Source organism: Eulemur rufifrons, chromosome 23 (genome assembly GCF_041146395.1).
Source record: "Eulemur rufifrons isolate Redbay chromosome 23, OSU_ERuf_1, whole genome shotgun sequence".
NCBI lineage: Eukaryota > Metazoa > Chordata > Mammalia > Primates > Lemuridae > Eulemur > Eulemur rufifrons.
The window spans coordinates 16,556,320-16,576,742 of record NC_091005.1 but is presented as its reverse complement, the minus strand read 5'-3'; the positions used below and the strand labels follow the sequence as shown (position 1 = coordinate 16,576,742).

The 20,423-nt window shown below is 42.3% G+C and overlaps 1 protein-coding gene across 1 annotated transcript in view; it reads left to right on the top strand.

Annotated features, from left to right (window-relative positions):
* The window catches only part of LOC138373727 (GATOR2 complex protein WDR59), a 36,831-nt gene extending 16,450 nt beyond the window's left edge, over positions 1 to 20,381 (top strand). The window contains exons 6-17 of the mRNA XM_069456284.1: positions 1,136 to 1,173; positions 4,570 to 4,658; positions 6,207 to 6,323; positions 7,530 to 7,607; positions 9,132 to 9,288; positions 13,129 to 13,208; positions 14,634 to 14,766; positions 14,897 to 15,021; positions 16,917 to 17,081; positions 19,237 to 19,332; positions 19,482 to 19,638; positions 20,157 to 20,381. Coding sequence (XP_069312385.1) covers positions 1,136 to 1,173; positions 4,570 to 4,658; positions 6,207 to 6,323; positions 7,530 to 7,607; positions 9,132 to 9,288; positions 13,129 to 13,208; positions 14,634 to 14,766; positions 14,897 to 15,021; positions 16,917 to 17,081; positions 19,237 to 19,332; positions 19,482 to 19,638; positions 20,157 to 20,230 — 1,309 coding nt within the window. The 3' untranslated portion in view covers positions 20,231 to 20,381. The remainder of the gene's footprint in view (positions 1 to 1,135; positions 1,174 to 4,569; positions 4,659 to 6,206; positions 6,324 to 7,529; positions 7,608 to 9,131; positions 9,289 to 13,128; positions 13,209 to 14,633; positions 14,767 to 14,896; positions 15,022 to 16,916; positions 17,082 to 19,236; positions 19,333 to 19,481; positions 19,639 to 20,156) is intronic.
* Positions 20,382 to 20,423: the final 42 nt, after the last annotated feature.

Below are 20,423 nucleotides of genomic sequence, written 5' to 3'. Positions count from 1 at the left end.
AGGGATACTCTTAAATAACACCCAGGGAGCTACGTGACAAGATTAGAGAGTATCCCTCATGTACATAAAACTATTATTTTCATGATTGAAAGACACTGAATCCTTCTCAGCTTTGCTAAGCAGTAAACTGAGGCCGCAGATTTGCCTCATCTGGCTTCATGAGCCCTAGGGTGCCGCCCAGTTCTGTGATTTCACCATTTGGTGGAGAAGTTGCCCCTCTGACTTTATAGTAAATGGTGGAGCCTCTGTCTGTCTCCCATTATATTCAGAGTAGTTCTTTTTTTTTTAATTGTGAGAAAAAACATACAACGTGAAATTTACCATCCGAGCCATTTAAAAATATACAGTTCAGTAGTGTTAAGTGTATTCACATTATTGTGCAAGAGTTCTCCAGAATTTCTTCGTCTTGCAAAACTGAAACTCTATATCCATTAAACAGTAATTCCTCCTCCCTAGCGACCACCCTTTCTGTTTCTATGAATTTGACCACTCTGACCACCTCATGTGAGTGGAATCATACATATGTATCTTTTTGTGATTGGCTTGTCTCACTTAGCATAATGTCCTCAAGTTTCTTCCCTGTTGTGACATACATCAGAATTTCCTCTCTCTGAGGCTGAATCATATTCTATTGTATGGATATACTACATTTTGTTTATCTCTTCATCTGTTGCTTCTGCCTCTTGGCTATTGTGAACATTTAGAGTAGTTTTTTTTTTTTTTTTTAATCTGCCTGTGAAATGCTGATGGGCAGTTTCTTGTAGTTATACTTCCATGACTGTCATCTCATTGTCACTATAAGAAGTGACACAAGGAGGGGATTCTGTTGGCTTCCTCTCTCACTACATGGGAGTAACCCAGGCTGTCCTGAATCACGTAATTTGTTTTCTATAGATACAACTATGTCATTTGAAGTTCAGACTCAACCTCATTGAAGTGGCTGAGAAAGTTCATCTACCTGGAGGGAAAGAGGTTTCTCTTTGCACTTCTTTTTAAGGCCCTTGAAGTGGATCTACTCTAAGTTCCCATTGAAAGGAAAGTGAGGGGAAAAAAACATGTGCAAAGGGTATAAAGCACCAGGTGGATGGTGCCTGTGAATTGGGCATTTGATTTTTTCTTTTTGTATTTATTTCAGAGACACAAGGAAACCTACCATTGCCCTATCTGCTGTAGGTGAGTATGCGTCCCCCGACCTGTCTGCATCCCGTTCCTTCCCGTCCCTTCCTCTGTGGCTGGGTGAAATTGGAAGTCCCATGTTGCAAGAGGCTTGCCGTATGCTGCTCTCAGAACTAGAGTTAGGACTTCCGAGTGTAATTCAAGGACAAGAACCAAGTTGATTTGTTTGTAAACTTTCTACTCTGGAAAATTTTAAATGTTTATAAAAATAGAAAAAAAATGAACTTGTGTTCATCATCGGCTTCCACAATTGTCATCGTACATCCAATTTTATTTTATCTTTACTTCTACCCACTGTTTCACCCCTGCCTTCATCCCCCTTGTGATTTGAAGCAAAACCCAGGTATCATATCATTTCTCCAACAAATATTTCAGTATGCAGTTTTACAAAAGAAGGATCCCTTTATAAAAAAGCAACCACAATACCATACCTAAGAATACCGAACATACCTAAAAATATTAACTATAGCTCTGTAATATCATCAAATACCTAAGCAGTATTTGGATTTCCCCAATAGTTTCTCTTTTACTTGCCTTTTTATTTTTTTTACAATTATTTGAAAAATTGTTTGAATCAGAATCCAAATAAAGTCCATACTTGCAAGTGGTTAATATATTCCTCATCTTTTTTAGTTGGTACATATCTTTTCCCTCTCCTTTTTGGATTTGTTTTTCTTTCCCTGCAGTTTATTAATTAAAGAAACCAGATTGTTTGTCCTGTGTTTACTCCACAATCTAGATTATGCTGATTGTGTCCCCATGGTGTCATTTAATATGGATGGGCTGAGTCTTTGAAATTACTTTCTGATCTGCCTGTTTTCATTGCTTAGTTGGAATTGACTATTTTTGGAATTCTCAATTGGGGCTACTAGGGAATATTCCCACCACTTTCTTAGAGTAGAACGTGGGTATAAAACTGACACAATTTACTCACAGTGATAAAGCCTAATAATCAGTATTTTGGCATCCTTGATAAAAACATAGGTTTCTATCTCTTAAATTCTATTTCTTTGTATCTTCTTGTTACATTTGAATACACATTTGGTGTTTGCTCTAAAATGATTACTATACATGATTCTTTTTTCCTCCGTACCCCATGCCTTGTTTAAAGGTACTTAGCATCACGATTACATTAAGTGGTTGGATTATGTGATCTGTGAAGTTAGGGACCATGCCTGTCTTGTTCAGTGGTATAGACTAGTCTCTTTGTTTGGGCACTACAGGCATTTGTGCCCGATCCAAGGAGATGCTTAAAATACAGTAGTCCCCCCTTATCCTCAAAGGATATGTTCCAAGACCCCCACTGAATGCCTAAAACGGCAGATAACATTGAACCCCACGTATGCTATGGGTAACTGGAACTGCAGAAAGCGAAATCATGGATAAGGGGAGACTACTGTAAATGTTGGTTGCATGGGTATAGGAATCCAACATCTGTGCTTCTATGCTAAGTGCTCAATAATTCTATTCATTTAGTCCCCGCCACCCCCATAGGCGCTTATGTTCTAAGACATAGACTGGCTGCAGAGGACATACAACCGAATAAAAATACAAATGGTCTGTAAATGCCCAAATCACATTCCCCTGCCTTCATTTATTTCTATTTGCAGTTTTCTAAGTTAGATTGGTTTCAGAGGAACCCCAAAAAGGAAGGTGGTTCTTTTATTCCAGCCCACTTGTTCTAATTGCTTTCTTTTCTGTTATAGGTTCTTCTAAAAAATAGAAGTAGGAGACTTCTTTCCTTTTTGCACTTCAGTGAGGTTTCTCAGGGGTGGCCAAGCAACCCTGGGAGGAAAAAGGCAAATGAGAGGATTGTGGACCTTTATGAGCTGCTGAATCTAACATTCCCTGAGAGGTGCAGCCGGATACTGCGTGCTTCCCAGGGTCTGTGGTCCCCATCCATCAATGAGCACATTGTTCATGCCCTTTGGGCAGATAGTCATATTTGTGTGTCCTCCAGAGTATTCTCTGTGCCTGAGAGCTCTCACAGCCTGGGACCTCTGTTTGACCAAGATCCAAGTAAAGCAGGTTGGGTTGGGGGTTCCCAGAATCCTTTGGGAGCCTTTGGGTTCTGATGGGCCCCCTCCTGGGAAAAGTGTGTTCTCTTAGAACTTTTCAAGTAATTCTGTCAAGAGGGGATAGAGCAAGCTCTTCTTACACACTTTCTCCTCTAGCTGGTGTTCTTTCTTAGTAAAGAAACTGAGTCACCCAAGGACTATTCTACCTTGCTTCATCTTCTGCGGTTTCCACCATTTGTTCTTTTTTTTAATCTGCTCTACTTGTCAGTTGCCACCCCTTGTTCTAGATAACTTCAGATGACCTGTGTCTTAAGGAAAAAGACAAACAGCCTAACCAAAGCCAAGGCAGCATATTTTTGATCAGAGACAAGCTCTAGGCCTCTCCATTTCCTGTTAGATTCTGAGTCCTTGCTCATCACACTCTATGGGCTGCTTGGATGAGGTTACTCTCCAAAGCTGGGTCTGCTAGGGCTTTCCCCAGTAATAAACGCCCAGCCAAAGGGAAAGGTCAAAGCAAGAATTTTGCGTGCTGTATGAGCAGGGACAAGAAGAGACAGGAAGAGCGCCTTCACTTTGGTTCTGGTTTAGCATCATTAACTTGATTTATTAAGAATCAGCTGGAAGTGCTCCTATGTCTTAGTTTTCCATATGTCTCAGCCCTTTCTGGCATCTCACATTATGCCTCCTGTCCTAAGCCGCTCTTTTGTCACTAATGTTACTTCTCTATATTGGCAGAGTGGGAGGGAAAAGGACTGAGTATGTTCAGTGCCAAGGGTGTTCCCTTTGCCTGACTCAGTGTGGTGCCAATGGCCGTGTCTGATGCTGCCGTTGGGGAGATGAGAGTTGGGGGGGCACGTAACCTCGAGGGCAGAATTGGCCACCATTGGGGTTTATTCTGCAGCTGGCCTTCAGCTTGAGGTTGTGTTTTTCTAAGACTGTCCCTCAAAAAAAAAAAAAAAGAGAGAGAGAGAGAGAGAGACATAGCTGGTGTGAGAGCTGAGGCTCTTCTGATTAGTCATTGGGGCTTAGGAAGGGTCAGGTTGTGTGACAAGTCAATTAGCAGCCAGCAGTGCCTCGCTCAGCTCCTGCTCCGTAAGAAACAGCATCTTCCTGCTGATTCTGCTCAGACTAACCTGTAGATTTTCTTCCTGCAATTATTTCCTCAATTAGGTGACTGTGATCCTGTTCCATGTGTTAATTCATTGACTTTTTGGCTTCGTTTTATCTGTAATGTTGGAGTTGGTGCAGTCATGGAAACTCGAAGGGTTCTGTGCTTATTCATCCAGAAGTCATTATCCAACTCCCCTGGATGTCCTGCGCTCTGCTTCAGAAATCACTAGGGCAGCAGCTTTCTTCCTCTGATTTTTCTTTGCAGCGGGTGCCTCCCAGGTCAAATGGAATAAAAAAAATGCTAACTGCCTTGCTACCAGCCATGACGGTGATGTACGGATATGGGATAAGAGGGTGAGTAATCTTTTTTTTATCCCCCCAGTTGGTCTTTGGTCCTTCCCAGAGGTGTGAAGAGCATGTTATTCATCCCAGGACTTGAGAGGCCAGGGAACCTTGTGCAGCATGGTAAATGGCCTGGCCATTTTAAGCTCTTAGTACCAGATTATGTTTGCTTCTCAATGTAATTGATGTTGAAGGAAGATGGAAAAATGAGGCATTGTGATTAGCGGTTAAGAAAATGAACTTGGCCTGACCTAAGTTAACACCCCATTTTGCTGCGTTCTAAACATGACACCAGGAAATCCACTGTAACTTCTCTAAGCCTCAGTTTCCTTATTTTCAAAATATCATTTTGGTGAATGTATCATTTAGAGGACCAGGCACTCTTCTAGAATGCTCAGTAGGCTTCTCATCTCTGGCTGTTTGCAAAATGAAAACTAGTTCTAGGGTGGCTACCATCCTGAATACTTCTGACATAGATCACTGAGCAGGCTGCTCTTTCTGCTCAAACCCCCCCTTAGAAGTCTGGACATCCCACCAGCCTCAAAATAGCCTGCAGATCAATCGTATATTCTCACTGCAGCAGCCCACGTACTGATAGGCATGAAAAAGGGGCGAGTCCTGGGCTGCGGCTACAATGCAGAGTCTATTGAAAATCTGGTGTGTTGGCCTCCATGAGGACGCAGGGCAAAGGCCTCCCTGCACCTTACTGCTATGCCGTCAACTTCTGTGAGACCCGGGTGTGAATACCACTTCCTGCTTTGTGAGACTTGAGGCTAGAGATCTCAGCCTTTGTGGGGAGGGCTTGTGCAGGGATGTGTTGGCACTATTCCTGTTTTTGCAAGGCTATTGCCATACATATGCAAGAGAAGAGGGAATTGAAGAAGAGATAGGGTGGCCGATACTGTCCATTAAGAAAGGAAAATTTTAAGTGTCTTATATAAATCTTGCCAAATTTTTCCCAGAAAGGTTTTGGTATTTTATATGTACGCCAGCAGTGACAAATGCAGCCTCGATAGTTTTGAGTATTGTTTACAAATATCTTCCAACTGGATAGCTTAAAAAAATCTTGTTTTAATGTATGTTTCTGAGATTTCCTTCTGAGTTCATTTTATGTATGCTTCTTAATTATGCATTGTTTTCTTTGGTGATGTGTGTTCGTTCTCCTTTGGAATCTTAGTGGTCTGTCACTTTAAGATTGATGCTTTTATGTTCTTGGTTGTCGTTGGATCTCTTTGGATGTCTCAGCTCCTCTTCTTGGGTGATTGTGAGGAAGGGGAGTGGGATTAATCCAACTGCACCCTCTACCTGTATCCTTCATTAAAGTCGTGCATCAGGCAGGAGCGGGAAGCAATTAGGCTCACAGGCCCATTTACAAAGCATGTGGAGAGCTGGATAAGTCTTTTGGTGTTATTTGTTTGGCTTACACAAAACAAGTTGGAGTTTCTGAAGGATAAAGGCAGTATCTGGTAGTATCCTCACTCAGCACCCAGCAGACTGTTACATGGAGACACTCAGCGAGTTCTTTCTAAATTGACAACACTCAGTGCTAATCTCCTGCAGAAACCCAGTACGGCAGTGGAGTATCTAGCAGCCCACCTCTCCAAAATCCATGGCCTGGACTGGCACCCGGACAGTGAGCACATTCTTGCTACCTCCAGTCAAGACAACTCTGTCAAGGTGAGTGGCACCCACGGGGGCAGTTGGAGGAGCTGTATTTGGGGGGCATCAGGGATGCATGACAGCACTTTGGAAGGAAAGCTATAGCGTGTTAACATAGTGTATGTGTGTTTCATGGGTACACATGCTTCTTGGGGATCTGGACATGGAAACCTGGTTATGTTATGAGAGCAGAGTGATGTAGCATTTATACGATATGCCTCTTAGAATTTGTTTGGAAGGCTTTCTTTGTTCCCTCTGTGAAGGGAAGTCAGAGATAAAAGCAGTTAGGAAGGAAAAGAAGTTTACTTGCAAAGAAGTTGAAAGGAAGTCAGATATACCCAACAGAGAGATAAGTAAAGGAAAAAAAGCTCACAAATTGTGAAAGTTACGAAGTTTACAATTAGTCTGTTTGTGGTAGAAAAACAGCAGTTTCCTCACCCCATTATCATATCTGCACAAGTTATGACACTTTCAGACGTCAGCATTGCAAGAGTCAAGGAAAGAGTTGTTTTATTAGGGATTCTCTAACTTGCAGGATGCACAAGTCTTTATGTGTTTCAGTGATCCTATTGTTTTTGGTTTATCTCAGAGTACGTGTTTTTTTTCTTTCTTTCTTTTTTTTTTTTTTTTTTTTTTAAAAGAAACAGGGTCTCCCTTTGTTGCCCAGGCTGGACTGTTAACATGATCATAGCTCACTGCAACCTTAGACTGCTGGGCTTGGGCAATCCTTCAGCCTCAGCCTCCCGAGTAGCCGGAACTACAGGTGACACCACTGTGCCCAGCTAATTTTTAAATTTTTTGTATAGAGGAGGTCTCACTGTGTTACCTAGGCTGGTCTTGAACTCCTGGCCTCAAGTGATCCTCTTGCTGCAGCCTCCCAAAGTGCTGGGATTACAGGCACAGGCCACTGTGCCTGGGTGTACATTTGTTTGTTTTTTTCTTTCCAACTTTTACATGCGATGTGCACCCTTGAGCAGAATAATGGCAGGACAGAGTCATCTGTGGTCCAATAGTTCCTCCTTGTGGTCAAGACTCTGTCCCTAAGGACAGGGATTTGACCACAGAAGTTGGTTTAGCAATTTTGGAATTTGGTGCCATTTATTTAATGCTTTGCTGTATTTGCATAGGCATGTATGACATCTTTTTGGTAAGGCTCTGCGCTTATTTCAGTAGTTGAGTTTTTTTAATGGCATTTATTTCACAAATGATCTTGCTTTCTTCTAGTTCTGGGATTACCGCCAGCCTCGGAAATACCTCAATATTCTCCCTTGCCAGGTGCCTGTTTGGAAGGCCAGATACACTGTGAGTGACCCACCCTTCCTCTTGCTAGGAAACTTCCTCTTGGGGTTCCAGACACAAGAAGCCCAGGGACATTTTCTCTTATTTTCTTTATGAGGCACTTTTCTCTTTCTGTCTTGGTTTAGGGGTGGAACAAATGTGATAATGACAGCATAAATGCTAACTATTTAAAAATGTATCCTTGGAATGTTGGGTAGGTATCTGCATTAGAATTGCTGACCAAAGCTTGACAGACAAGATACTCACTAATAGTAGGGCAGCAGGGTGGACGGAGGAGAGGGTTGCGAGGCTTGAAGTCATTGAATTGTGGTGGGAAGAGCTCTGGCTTTAGATTCAGAAGACATGGGTTAGGGGCCCAGCTCTACCACTTAATATTTGTGTGGCCTTGGGCAAGCCACTTGATGGTTTTGAGCAGAAATTTCCTCCTCTGTAGGATGTGAATAATAATTTTTACCATGCCTTCCTTTTTTTTTTATTGTGATACAATTCACCATTTAAAAGTGTACAATTCAGTGGCATTTAGTATATTCACAATATGCCTTCCTTTTGAAATACTATATCTGAATGTGCTTTTTAAATCAAAATGCTACAAACGAGTTAGACTATTATCAGCCTTCCAGCAAGTTTTCCATTGCCACATTGATAGCTGCTGATCAGAGAGAATATATTTCTTTCCTTTAATGTCAATTTGAAAGCAAGCACAGGGATGAATAAAGCTACCTTTTTATGCATTAGGCTGTCATCCTCAGTCGTTATGGAGCAAAGAAGATAATTTGAGTATTAAGTTGCTTTTGTATCTGGCATTACTTGCCAAGAAATCAGATACTGTTCTTATAAATTAACATCTCTGGATTAATATGTTTGCTTTAAAAATTAAACACAAAAGTCCAGCAGTGCTACCAGAAGAGAAGGTGAAGATAAATGTGCTCTTAGGTTTCTATGATTTATTCCTTAAAAAACAGAGTCTAATTATCAATCAAATGGGCCCTTTAGCTAGCAGACTGGGTGCTGCTAAGTAAGACATGTCAATCCTGAAGTTAACAAAGTTTCCCTTCCAGTGGTCGCAGTATTTGGGGCAGTGGGAGGGTGATGTTCGTGTCGATGGTGTGCTTCTGATGCATTTCCACATGGCAAGGAGTGCGTTTGCTCCTCCAGGGTTTTCCGCAGTCAGCCTTGCCTGCTTGTTCTGGGAACACACTCGGTAACTCTCACGAGGGAACTCATGGAGAGCAGCTAGTGTGTTCCAGTGCACAGCAGTCAGAGCCGTTTGCTTATTTCAGAATTTTAAAAGTTCTTCTCTAAGCATTTGGCTCAGCCTGATTTCTTACTTACTGTAGTCCCTTCCATAGACCAATCGAGGAGTGGATGTGATGGTCAGCTTATGGTATTTGGAAAAATCTTCCCTAGGTGGATTGGGGCCTTGTATCATCAAGTTTATTTTAGTTAGGAAGAATTCCAGCTTTGGAAACTCAAGACTCAGCTGATTCTCCTTGGAATGACCACCTGCATTTCCCTTTCTTGCCATAGCCTTTCAGCAATGGATTAGTGACCGTGATGGTTCCCCAGCTGCGGAGAGAAAACAGCCTCCTCCTGTGGAATGTCTTTGACTTGAACACTCCAGTGCACACCTTTGTGGGGCACGATGATGTGGTGCTGGAGTTCCAGTGGAGGAAACAGAAGGAAGGTGAGTGGGAGAGAAGACCTGCTGCCTGCTTTACTTCTGAGCTCTGCTGGACAGCAGGACCAGTCACTGTTGCCATGCAGTCCAGTAAAGAGGATGCAGAAGCAGGGCTGGGCTTTAGGAACCAGACAGTCAGGAGGCCACCACTTTTAATCATGGGTGGGTTAAGGGACCATGTGTCTTCTATTTTTCCCCCAAGTTCCTTCTTCTCTGATTGTCAGTGTAGACTCTCCATTGGAAGAGATCTGCTACAGTAAGAGGTTCACAGGGATCTGTTGTTGGATCCAAAAGACCCTGGACTATTACCCTGAGAAGTGCAGGGCATTTGTCCCGTGCCACTTGTTGACGAGGGTGACCCAAGGTGGTCGTTAGTGCTGTCTACCACATACCCACCCCCAGTTTTCTTCACAAACATGTAGTGGCATTTTACCTTCTATGCCTGTGAACATAGGTTTGACCAAGTGACTTGCTTTGATCATGACACATGAGCAGAACTGCTGTGGTCTCTCCTAGGTTGACGAGCCGGTGTGCAGCTACATGCTCGCTTTGCCTCTGCCACGGCAACTGGCAGAGCTTCATATAGAGCTGCTCCCAGCACAGCCTGGCATGAGGATGAGGCAGAGATGTAGAACAAGCCAGAAGTCCTTGCTTTAAGCCATTGAGCTTTTAGGGTTGTTTGTCATTGCAGCTTCATTGAGCCACCCTCACTATTGAGGGCCCTAAGTATAATGGGAGTCAATGGCCTTAGTTTCTCCGCCACCTCACCACGCAGGTTGAGATGCAGCCTCTCCTTTCTTGAGATCTTACTGTCATGATCTCTAGACTTTTTTTTGCTTCTTTTTTTTTTTTTTGAGACAGAGTCTCACTCTGTTGCCTGGGCTAGAGTGCCGTAGCGTCATCCTAGCTCACAGCAACCTCAAACTCCTGGGCTCAAGCAATCCTTCTGCCTCAGCCTCCTGAGTAGCTGGGACTACAGGCATGTGCCACCATGCCCGGCTAACTTTTTCTATATATTTTTAGTTGTCCAGCTAATTTCTTTCTATTTTTAGTAGAGATGGGGTCTCGCTCTTGCTCAGGCTGGTCTTGAACTCCTGACCTCGAGCTATCCTCCCTCCTCTGCCTCCCAAAGTGCTAGGATTACAGGCGTGAGCCACCGCGCCCAGCCAATCTCTAGATGTTTGACCTAACAGAAGTCTATTTCTCAGTGTTTCCATATTACAGAAGGGAAACCAGGCAGGTGGAACGATGTGATGTGTCCAGATCCCCAGGAAAGGTCTCTAGTGGACCTGGGATCTGAGCATTCATCTTTTATCCCACTCATTTGTGACCCTCAGAAATCTCTTCCAGGATATTTACTGAAGGGACTGATCATCCTCTTAACTTTCCTTATTTCCAGAATCTCTCTGGTTTTCAGAAACACGAGACTGCCTGGTCTTTATCCCACCAATTGCATGCATGGCTTTTAGATTTCAAGTTAATTGCTTGCATCTTGCCATAGAAAATATTAATAGATGGTGTAATTTCCTCACAGTGTGGCAGGGAACGGTTGCACTTTAGTTTTGTATGGACACAAAAAGTTTTTAGCAGCCCGTTTTTAGTTATGTCATCTTTAAGCTGGTGGGTGAATTGTATGAATTGAAACTGTCCAGTGAGTAGCAAAATTTTGGGTACAAGTTACAGGTTTTAAAAAAAAATTCTTTTTTATTGTGAATTATGTCATGTATCTTGAAAGTTACATAGAACACATACAGTTTAAGAAATAATTATAAAGTTAAAATCTGTGTAACCACCACAAAGATCAAGAAAGAGAACAATGCTGGAACTGAGAAGCTTCCTGATCACAATCCCCTCCCTCCCCCCAGAGCATTACTGTCCTGATGCTTATGACAGCAACTTTTGGGTGTTTCATTTATGGTTTCACCACCTATTTATGAGTCCCTAAAAATAATTCAGATTTGCCTGCTTTTGAACCTTGTATAAATTTAATCACCCTGCATGCATTTTTATTCTGATGCTCCTTGGGGTTGTGTCCCACTAAATACATTGGAAATTGAACATATTGTTAAGTTGAAAATGCATTTAGTATACCAAACCTACTGAACATCATAGCTTACTGTAGGTTACCTTAAATGTGCTCATAACACTTACATTAGTCTACATATAGTTAGGCAAAATCATCTAACACAAAGCCCATTTTATAATAAAGTATGGAATATCTCCTGTAATTTATTGAATACATTATGCCAGAATTGTGACAGTTTTGCACCATCATAAAGTTGAAAAACCATAAGTCAAATCAATTTTTATTGGACCACCTCAGGCTTTGATTTTGATTTTCATGTGGTGAAGGATCTCTGAAAGAGGTAGGAGAGAACGAGGATGTTGTGGCTGAGGGAAAAGGAGGCTTCTTGAAGGAAATGGTAGTTATTGGTTTCATGTGTTGCTGAAGGTTCAAAATGCAGAGTAAGAGAAAAGCATTGAATTGAACAAATAGGAAGCCATATGATCATTTCGAGAGGAGTTCCAACAGGCAATTGAGGATAGAAATCAGATCATAAGGTAGCATCAACTGAGGCAGCAGGAACTAGCTTTGTGAATGAAGTCCCCTTCAAAGGCAAGGAGTAGAAACAAGCCAGTGGGCAGAGCTTGCCACCCTCTCTGTGGGAAGGCAGGGAGGAGATGCAAGCATAGGAGTCTGGGGAGGCTGGGCCCACGGGGAGTGAGTGGGAGTAGGTGGGAGGTTGAGGATTGAGTTTAGGAAGGAATGGGATGTACCTTTTCCTCAAAGTCAGGGGCATGAAAAGAGGCCAGATGTAGGGTCAGAAGGTTGTTGATGTGGACATGAGGCTGGATGGTGACACCCATGTTAGGCAGTGGTTCAGAATAGTTGCTGTCTGGTTAGCTGTGCCTAGGGACTTAGGAAAACAGTGAGGAGTGGGTTTTCGGTTGAAGGTGGTGACACAGGGAAGGAACTGATGAGGAAGAGAACTAGCCCTCGTTTCACTGCTCACTTGCCCTGTTACCTTGGGCAGATCATGTTCTCTGTCACCTCAGTTTTCCCATCCATAAAGTGAGGGAATTGGATGAAATTATTTCTAAATTATTTGCTCTCTGAAGGTGGCCACGAAGGAGATTCTAGATACTGCATAATTACCCCAGAATGTCCTGATCTTTGATAAAGCTCTTTCCTAAAGCACCCTGGACCTTTTCAGTATAATTTCCCTCTGACCAGATCTAATATGTGAAAACATGAATATTAAGGATTAATTATTCCTTTTATAAAGAGATGCATCACTTTACCAAAAAAATTCTTTTGAATGGTAAGATGTCACGATGCATTTAAAACACTTCATTTTACAAAGAATATATTCATCCCCAGCTCCTCAAGAGCATATAAAAGGAAGAACATTTGCAGAGGTGAAAGTTTAGTGTGACATTAAATCCCAGCATCACTCTTTACCTGCTAATTTGCCAGTTATTTTTTCACTTCATTTAAGTTTCTGCTCAACTGTAATTTCCTCAGGGAGTTCTATCTAAAAATAGCTCCATCATCAGTCTCTGTCCTCTTATCCTGTGTTATTTTTTATACCAGTTATCACTACTAGATGTTTCATGATATCTTTGTCTGTTTCCACCAATGGAATGTGAGATCAACAAAAATAGAAATTATTTTATTCATGCTATAGTCCTGGTACTTAAAACAGTGCCTGACATATAGGAGATGTTCAATAAATATTTGTTGGATGGATGGATGGATGAATGAATCTCACTCTATTGCGACCTGTAGCAAAGTGGATGTTGAATCCAGAAGAATTTCCAGGATTCTTATTTGGTGATTTTTAGGGTCCAAGGATTACCAATTGGTTACGTGGTCCCGGGATCAGACCTTGAGAATGTGGCGGGTGGATTCCCAGATGCAGAGGGTATGTATTCAATGCTCTTGTGGAGGAATGTAGCTGGATGCACTAGAAACTTAACCAAGAAATATAAGATTCAGTATTTGTGGAAGTTAGAGGTTACCTGAGAGAGATTTAATACATACTTGCTGGTTGGCTAAGTATGTGTATGTCACACTGAGGCTTTGAGGTCTTTAAGAGCCAACTTCCATATTCAGCACTTTAAGGCTGAAGAGCCTGTGTCTTTTCTCTCCTGTCCTAGTATAAGATGGTGTGGGAAGCATGCTGGGCAAATGGCCTGTGGGCTTCATTTCTTTCTCTTACTCTAAATGGGCTTCCCTTTTACTCTGGTGAAGGGTAAGAAGCCTACTCTTGTTTTTTGTTTTTTTTTTTTTTTTTTTGAGACAGAGTCTCACTCTGTTGCCCAGGCTAGAGTGAGTGCCGTGGCGTCAGCCTAGCTCACAGCAACCTCAAACTCCTGAGCTCAAGCGATCCTCCTGTCTCAGCCTCCCGAGTAGCTGGGACTACAGGCATGCGCCACCATGCCCGGCTAATTTTTTCTATATATATTTTTAGCTGTCCATATAATTTCTTTCTATTTTTAGTAGAGGTGGGGTCTCGCTCTTGCTCAGGCTGGTCTCGAACTCCTGAGCTCAAACGATCCGCCCACCTCGGCCTCCCAGAGTGCTAGGATTACAGGCGTGAGCCACCGCGCCCGGCCAAGAAGCCTACTCTTATATTCTGCAAATGTTCAGAGCTCTCAGCACCCATGAACAACACTACTTCTTCGATGCTGTTTCTTATTTTTCCCCCATAAATGATATACATTTCTTCTATGAACCACAGTGGTACCTGGTGTGAAAACTTTTGTGACCTTTGCTTTGTCCTGCCTCATCACCGGGCTCTGTCTTCTCCTCATTCGATGGCTAAATTCTTTCTTTGATGGCGGGAAAATTGTCTCATTTATATCGCATCTCCCACGGCACTTGGCACACTGCTTTGCAAAGAATGGATAGAAAATGCTGGGTAAAATTTCAATGCTACTTACATGAAGTCACTCTGGAGCATTTTGGTCAAGTCTTAAAACCTTATTGCCTTTTCAATCTATTTTCTCCAAAAGGCACAATTTGCACCAAATGCTTTGAGGTTATGATATTTTTGCTTGTGGATTAGTTGAATAACTCCATCAGGGCTTGGAATTTATTTTTTTCTGAGGCTTGCATAAACTCTGATCATGATGAAAAATTTTCAGGGCTGAATAATAGAGTCTATTATCCTGTGTGTTTAGCCAGAGAGCTGGTGATGGATAAAATCTACTTCGATTGTGTCAGTTCTTGGCTGACACATCTCTATCCTTTGTCATTCCCATTTTTAAGTCAGAGCTCTTTAACCAGACACGATGATCATTTCCACTGACTTCTTTAGACCTACATCTTCTACCCTTTGTTACAGCTTTGTGCAAATGACATATTAGATGGTGTCGATGAGTTCATTGAGAGCATTTCTCTTCTGCCGGAGCCAGAGAAGACGCTGCAGACTCAAGATACAGATCATCAGCACAACTCAAGCCATGGGGAGGAAGAAGGTAATATGTCAAAATGACGTCTCAGGGGAGGTGCCACTCTGCACATTTCAGAGTGTGGCAGATACCCAGAAATGCTCTCTGACTCATTTTCAGAAATGTTTACCAACGTTGATCTTCTCTCTCCTGCTAGCCTTAAAGGAAGATCCCCCTAGCAGCCTCCTGGAAGAGAAGAAATCAGATCAATTGGGCTTGCCTCAGACGCTGCAGCAGGAGTTCTCCCTGATCAATGTGCAAATCCGGAATGTCAATGTGGAGGTGCTTAGTTTAATGAACTGTCTCTCGTGCTTGCCGATGGCAGCTTGTGGGAGAGGGCACTATTTCAGCAATGATTTTGGCTAGAAGACAGCTTTGCTACTTTAACAGGCAGGCCTCTCTGCTTGCTTTTTTATTCCATAGGTTTTCTGAAGAAATAGGTGTTTCATGAACACAGATGCTAACCCTTTTCTTGTCTTCTGAGATGAGCTAAGGGTAAACTGATGCTCATGTACGTTAGTGCCTCCTTAGATGCTCCCGCATCTCAATTTACTGCATATGATGATACTTGGATCTGGGGAGGCTTAGTGACTTGGCAGGGATTGCTGGCGAAGTTAAGGCAGAGCTGACTTCGGAAGCCAAACTCCTGACTCTCTGGGGCTCTTTGTGCTGTGCTGTATTAGCTTCCCGTACACACTGGTCATGTCCTTGGTGATTTAGAGTCATAGTAAGAAGGTAACAAAAACCTCTTTGTTCACTTAGCACATGGGCCATTTACTCTTTTCCTTTTAGGCAGGTATTGAAATTCTTTGCTTCAGAGAGTTGAGTATTTCTCCAGGAAGGAGTTTTAAAGCTCGATTCATTTTTCTTTTGCCCAGATTCCATTAACAGTTGGCCAGGGATGTGTGGCGTTACGTAATTATCTCATGTGGCCTTTAAAAATAACTCTGCAATAAGTGATTTTATCCTCACTTTACAGATGAGGAAACTGAGACATAAAGAGATGAAATGGCTTGTCCAAGGTTAGCAGCTATGTGATGGAATAAATATTATTTGAACCCAAGTCTCCAGATTTCCCACATGTGTGGTTCTTTGCGCTGTACTCCACCTGCTGTCTCTAGTTGGCAGCACAAGAAATCAGAAGATACAAAGGATTCCTTGATTAATTGGTTATCTACATCAACTTAGTTAATACTCCCTTTTTTCAGGTTGAGAACAGCGTGGATACCTAGTGATCTAGTGTATTTTATTATTTTTTTAAGAGGCAGGGTCTTGCTCTGTTGCCCAGGCTAGAGTACAGTGGCATGATCATAGCTCACTATAACCTTGAATTCTTGGGCTCAAGCAGTCCTCCTAGCTCAGCCTCTGGAGTAGCTGGGACTACAGGCACACGCCACTATGCCCAGCTAATTTTTATGTGTGTGGAGACAGGGTCTTGCTATGTTGTCCATGTTGGTCTCGAATTCATGGCGTCAAGCGATCCTCCTGCCTCTGCCTCCCAAAGTGCTGGGATTACAGGTATGAGCCACCATGCTTGGCCTTGATCTAGTTTAGGAAGATCTTGATTCCTTTCCTCAGGAGTACTTTTAAAAAATTATTGAGATATAATTCACATACCATAAAATTCACCTTTTCAAAGTGTACAATTTAGTGGTTCTTAGTATATTCACAAAAGTTGTGCAACCATTACCACTAATTCCAGAACATTCTCATCATCCACAGAAAACCTGTGCCCATTAGCAGTCACTCCTTACTCTTCCTCTCCCCAGCCCCTGGTATCCACTAATCTCCTTTCTGTCTCTATGGATTTTCCCAGGAGTACTTTTTAAATTTGGTCAGGTTTTTCTGCAGATTCCTTCTGGAAAAAAAAAAATAAGTAAGTAATAAATTTGATCAGGTTGTTTAACTTCTTTCTGCTTTATTTTCTCATCTACCTCACAGCTTTGGGATGAAGCTTTTTAAAGTCTAAATACTTTGAACTTATTATTACGTTGGTAAAAAATTTAAAAATCTGTTTTGAAAAAGAATTGTCTTCCACACTCATTTGTCTTTGTAGACTCTTTCCCTTCACCCAATTGCTAGGAACATAGAGCATTCAGTCAGCTTATTTAAATTGAGTTACATCTAAAGACCTTTGTAGTTTGTCTCCAAAGCAGCTGTGGGTTTGTCTCTTGCAGATGGACGCGGCGGATAGGAGCTGCACAGTGTCTGTGCACTGTAGTAGCCATCGCGTCAAGATGCTGGTAAAATTCCCCGCGCAGTACCCGAACAACGCTGCCCCTTCCTTCCAGTTTGTCAACCCCACGACCATCACATCCACCATGAAAGCTAAGCTGCTAAAGGTGGGGATCTGAGTTCCCAAATTCTCCTTGCTGTTGTAAGAGAAGAGCTCTGTTCGTGTGCATCAGTGTCTGCACTGAGTAGCAAAAGGAAAGTTGAAGGAAAACTCTGATAGATAAGATTTGCAAGTCACTTGTTTTTTACACACTTGCAGCGTTAGCAATGCAACCACTGTGCCTGCCATTCACTTTGTGTAGAAATATTAGAGCAGTGGTCCTTAACCTTTTTTTGGGTCATGGACCCCCTCTGAAAGTCTAATGAAAATCATGGACATTTTCTCAGAAAAATTGGCACAATTGTTGCATAAAATTTCAGAAATATTGAATGTAAATATAGGAAATGCATATAATCTGCCCACAGAGCTCATTTAAGCTATATATTCATCTCAGGTTAGGAACCCTGCAATACAATTTCATTACTTGGAAACAACAGGCAAGTGTGTTCTGAAGCTAAAAGATATTTTATAATCAGAAAAAAATACATAAGGTCATTAAAAAAAATCCCATCAAAGGAGCCGGTGTTATCCTAGAGATAGGCTGGCTAGCTGCACAGGCAGTGTCTGGACGGAGGCTCCACAGCCTGGCATCTGATGTTTACCCCTGTGGATTCAGAAACTTGACATGTCAGTTCATCCAGAGCTAGTCAGGTGGAATCGCCATAAAACAGCCTCATGAGCCAGGCACGATACACCTTTTTCGGTTTGAGCAGTGTCATAAGTGAAGGAACTAAAATGTCCTGACAAACCCAGGGCAGCTGGAACATTGTTCATTTTTTGCTCAGTTTGGATCATGCATACTTAATTGTTCCACTTTGTTGGGGTATCAAATGTAACTAGAAATTTTTCAGGTGGTTAAGGATTTCCGAGGTGCTAATTACTCAGATTTTGTCGGATTTGATGTGTTAAACTTGGGATCTGAATACTTCATTGCCTAGTTTGGACATCCAAAAAAGACAGCTTTTTCTATTGGCATAAAATGATAGGATTAGGAAATGTCTTTAAAGGTCTAATTCAGTGCTGTCTAATAGAGATATAATGTACACCACATGGAATTTTTAAATTTTCTAGTAGCCACACTAAAAAAAAAATTAAAAGTAGCAGGTAAATTAATTTCAGTAATATTTTTATTTAATCTAGTATATCCAAAATATTATGTGAACATATAACCAATATAAAATTATTGAGGTATTTTCCACTCTTTTTTTGGTACTAAGTCTTCAACATTTGCTGTGACTTTTACACTTACAGCACCTGTCAGTTTGGACTAGCGAAATTTCACATGCTCCGTAGCCCCATGTGGATGGTGACAACACAGGTCCAATTTATATGCCTGTCTTCAGTGTGTAAATGTCCCTTCATGTCTATAGCATGTGCCTTAAAAAGTTAGGATTTATACTTTTTGTTTTTTTGAGACAGAGTCTTGCTCAATCACCCCGGGTAGAGTGTGGTGGTGTCATCATAGCTCATTGCAACCTCAGACTCCTGGGCTTAAGCCATCCTCCTGTCTCAGTCTCCTGAATAGCTGTGACTCCAGGCACGTGCCACTGCACCTGGCTAATTTTTCTATTTTTAGTGGAGCCCAGGTCTTGCTCTTGCTCAGACTGGTCTTAAACTCCTGAGGTCAAGCAATCCTCCTATCTCTGCCTCCCAGAGTGCTGGGATCACAGGTGTGAACCACCATGCCCGGCCAGGATTTATACTTTTAAAGGATACAAAAGATACACTATAATTTTCACTGAAGTGAAATGTGTTCCCCGTGGTTTGTCACTCAGAGCAATTTTCAGTCCAGCCCAGTAGGTATTGCTTCTAAGGTGCTAAGATTTCTCATGGAGGGCATGGGGTCATGGGAGAGTAAAGAGGCAGACTTCACTAGAAAGAAAGAATAGTCATTCTATTACTAGAAAATCTCAAAACCAGCGTGTGTGCCTGCTGAGGCTAAGGAAAGAGCTTGTCTAGGAGGGTTCAGGGACGAATCCTCCTCTTTCAGCTTCTATAGAGGTGGAAATTGGTACACTGTAGTCACACCCACTGGGCTAGACTGTGTTAGAAGCCTTGACTTAACCATGCTTCTGCCTCCCTGCATCACCATTGCTTCTTTGCAGAATTAAAGCCAGTCAGGAGGACATTGCTCTTCTTGACTGTCTTTTGGCCTTTTCTAGATCCTCAAGGACACATCCCTGCAAAAAGTGAAGCGAAACCAGAGCTGTCTGGAGCCGTGCCTGCGCCAGCTCGTCTCGTGCCTCGAGTCCTTTGTGGTGGGAAGCATGAAATTGTTGTACCCACTTATGCTTTGAGTTTTCTTTCATTTCTTTCTCCCTAAAATCATGGGCTCCCTGGGTCCTTATTTTATAATTCAATTTGCAGACAGAGTTTGGGTTTTAGTTTGTTGATTTTTAAATTTCAGAACCAGGAAGACAGTGCTTCCAGCAACCCGTTTGCACTCCCAAACTCCGTCACACCCCCCTTGCCAACGTTTGCACGGGTGACCACTGCCTATGGGTCGTACCAGGATGCCAATATCCCCTTTCCTAGGACTTCTGGGGCCAGGTTCTGTGGAGCAGGTTGGTCTCTTTTTGGTTCTCTGATTCTGGATTTGGAGAGAGAGCAGCTAAGAATGTTGTACATTCTGTATAAAAATCTTCATCAGAAAATTTTTCTTTCATTTTATTTCCCGAATACTCAAAAAGACTTTTGTGGTGGTGTTATAGGGTCTGGCGCCAAATTGGTGTCTGTGGACTTACTGTAAGAACACTCACCAGAATTGTAGCCTTAATTGTTTTCATTTGGATAAGCTTGGATTTGAGTCTTCACTGAAAGCCCTGATTCTTAGTGGGGGACAAGGTCCTCTAAGAAGTACCTAGGAAGACTTTATCCAATCCACATGCATCCTCTCTGCTGGATCCTGGAGAATGACCTTTGTTCCTGTAAAGGGTCACTGCAGCCATGAGCCTCTGCAATTTATGAAAATGTGTCTTACCCTCAGGTATATTGAGATAGGAAAGAGATTGGCCAATCCTGCCTGGGGATGTTCCACGTCGAGCTCTTTGACACTGATGTGCACATGTTGATGTCTCCTCAGGTTATCTGGTGTATTTCACAAGGCCCATGACCGTGCATCGGGCAGTGTCTCCGACAGAACCTACCCCGAGGTGAGCCTGGGAGACGCAGAAGCAGTCTACATTCACAGCGCCAGCGAGGGCAGAACCTGTGTTTGTCTTGGGACAATTTGCTGTAGTTCTTCATAAACTTTCATTATCAGATTTACTCAAGAAAGATGGAGGTTCATTAAATCGCAAAAAAGCTGAAATTTTTCTATAAGGTTACTACCAGACCACTTGAAGGAGTA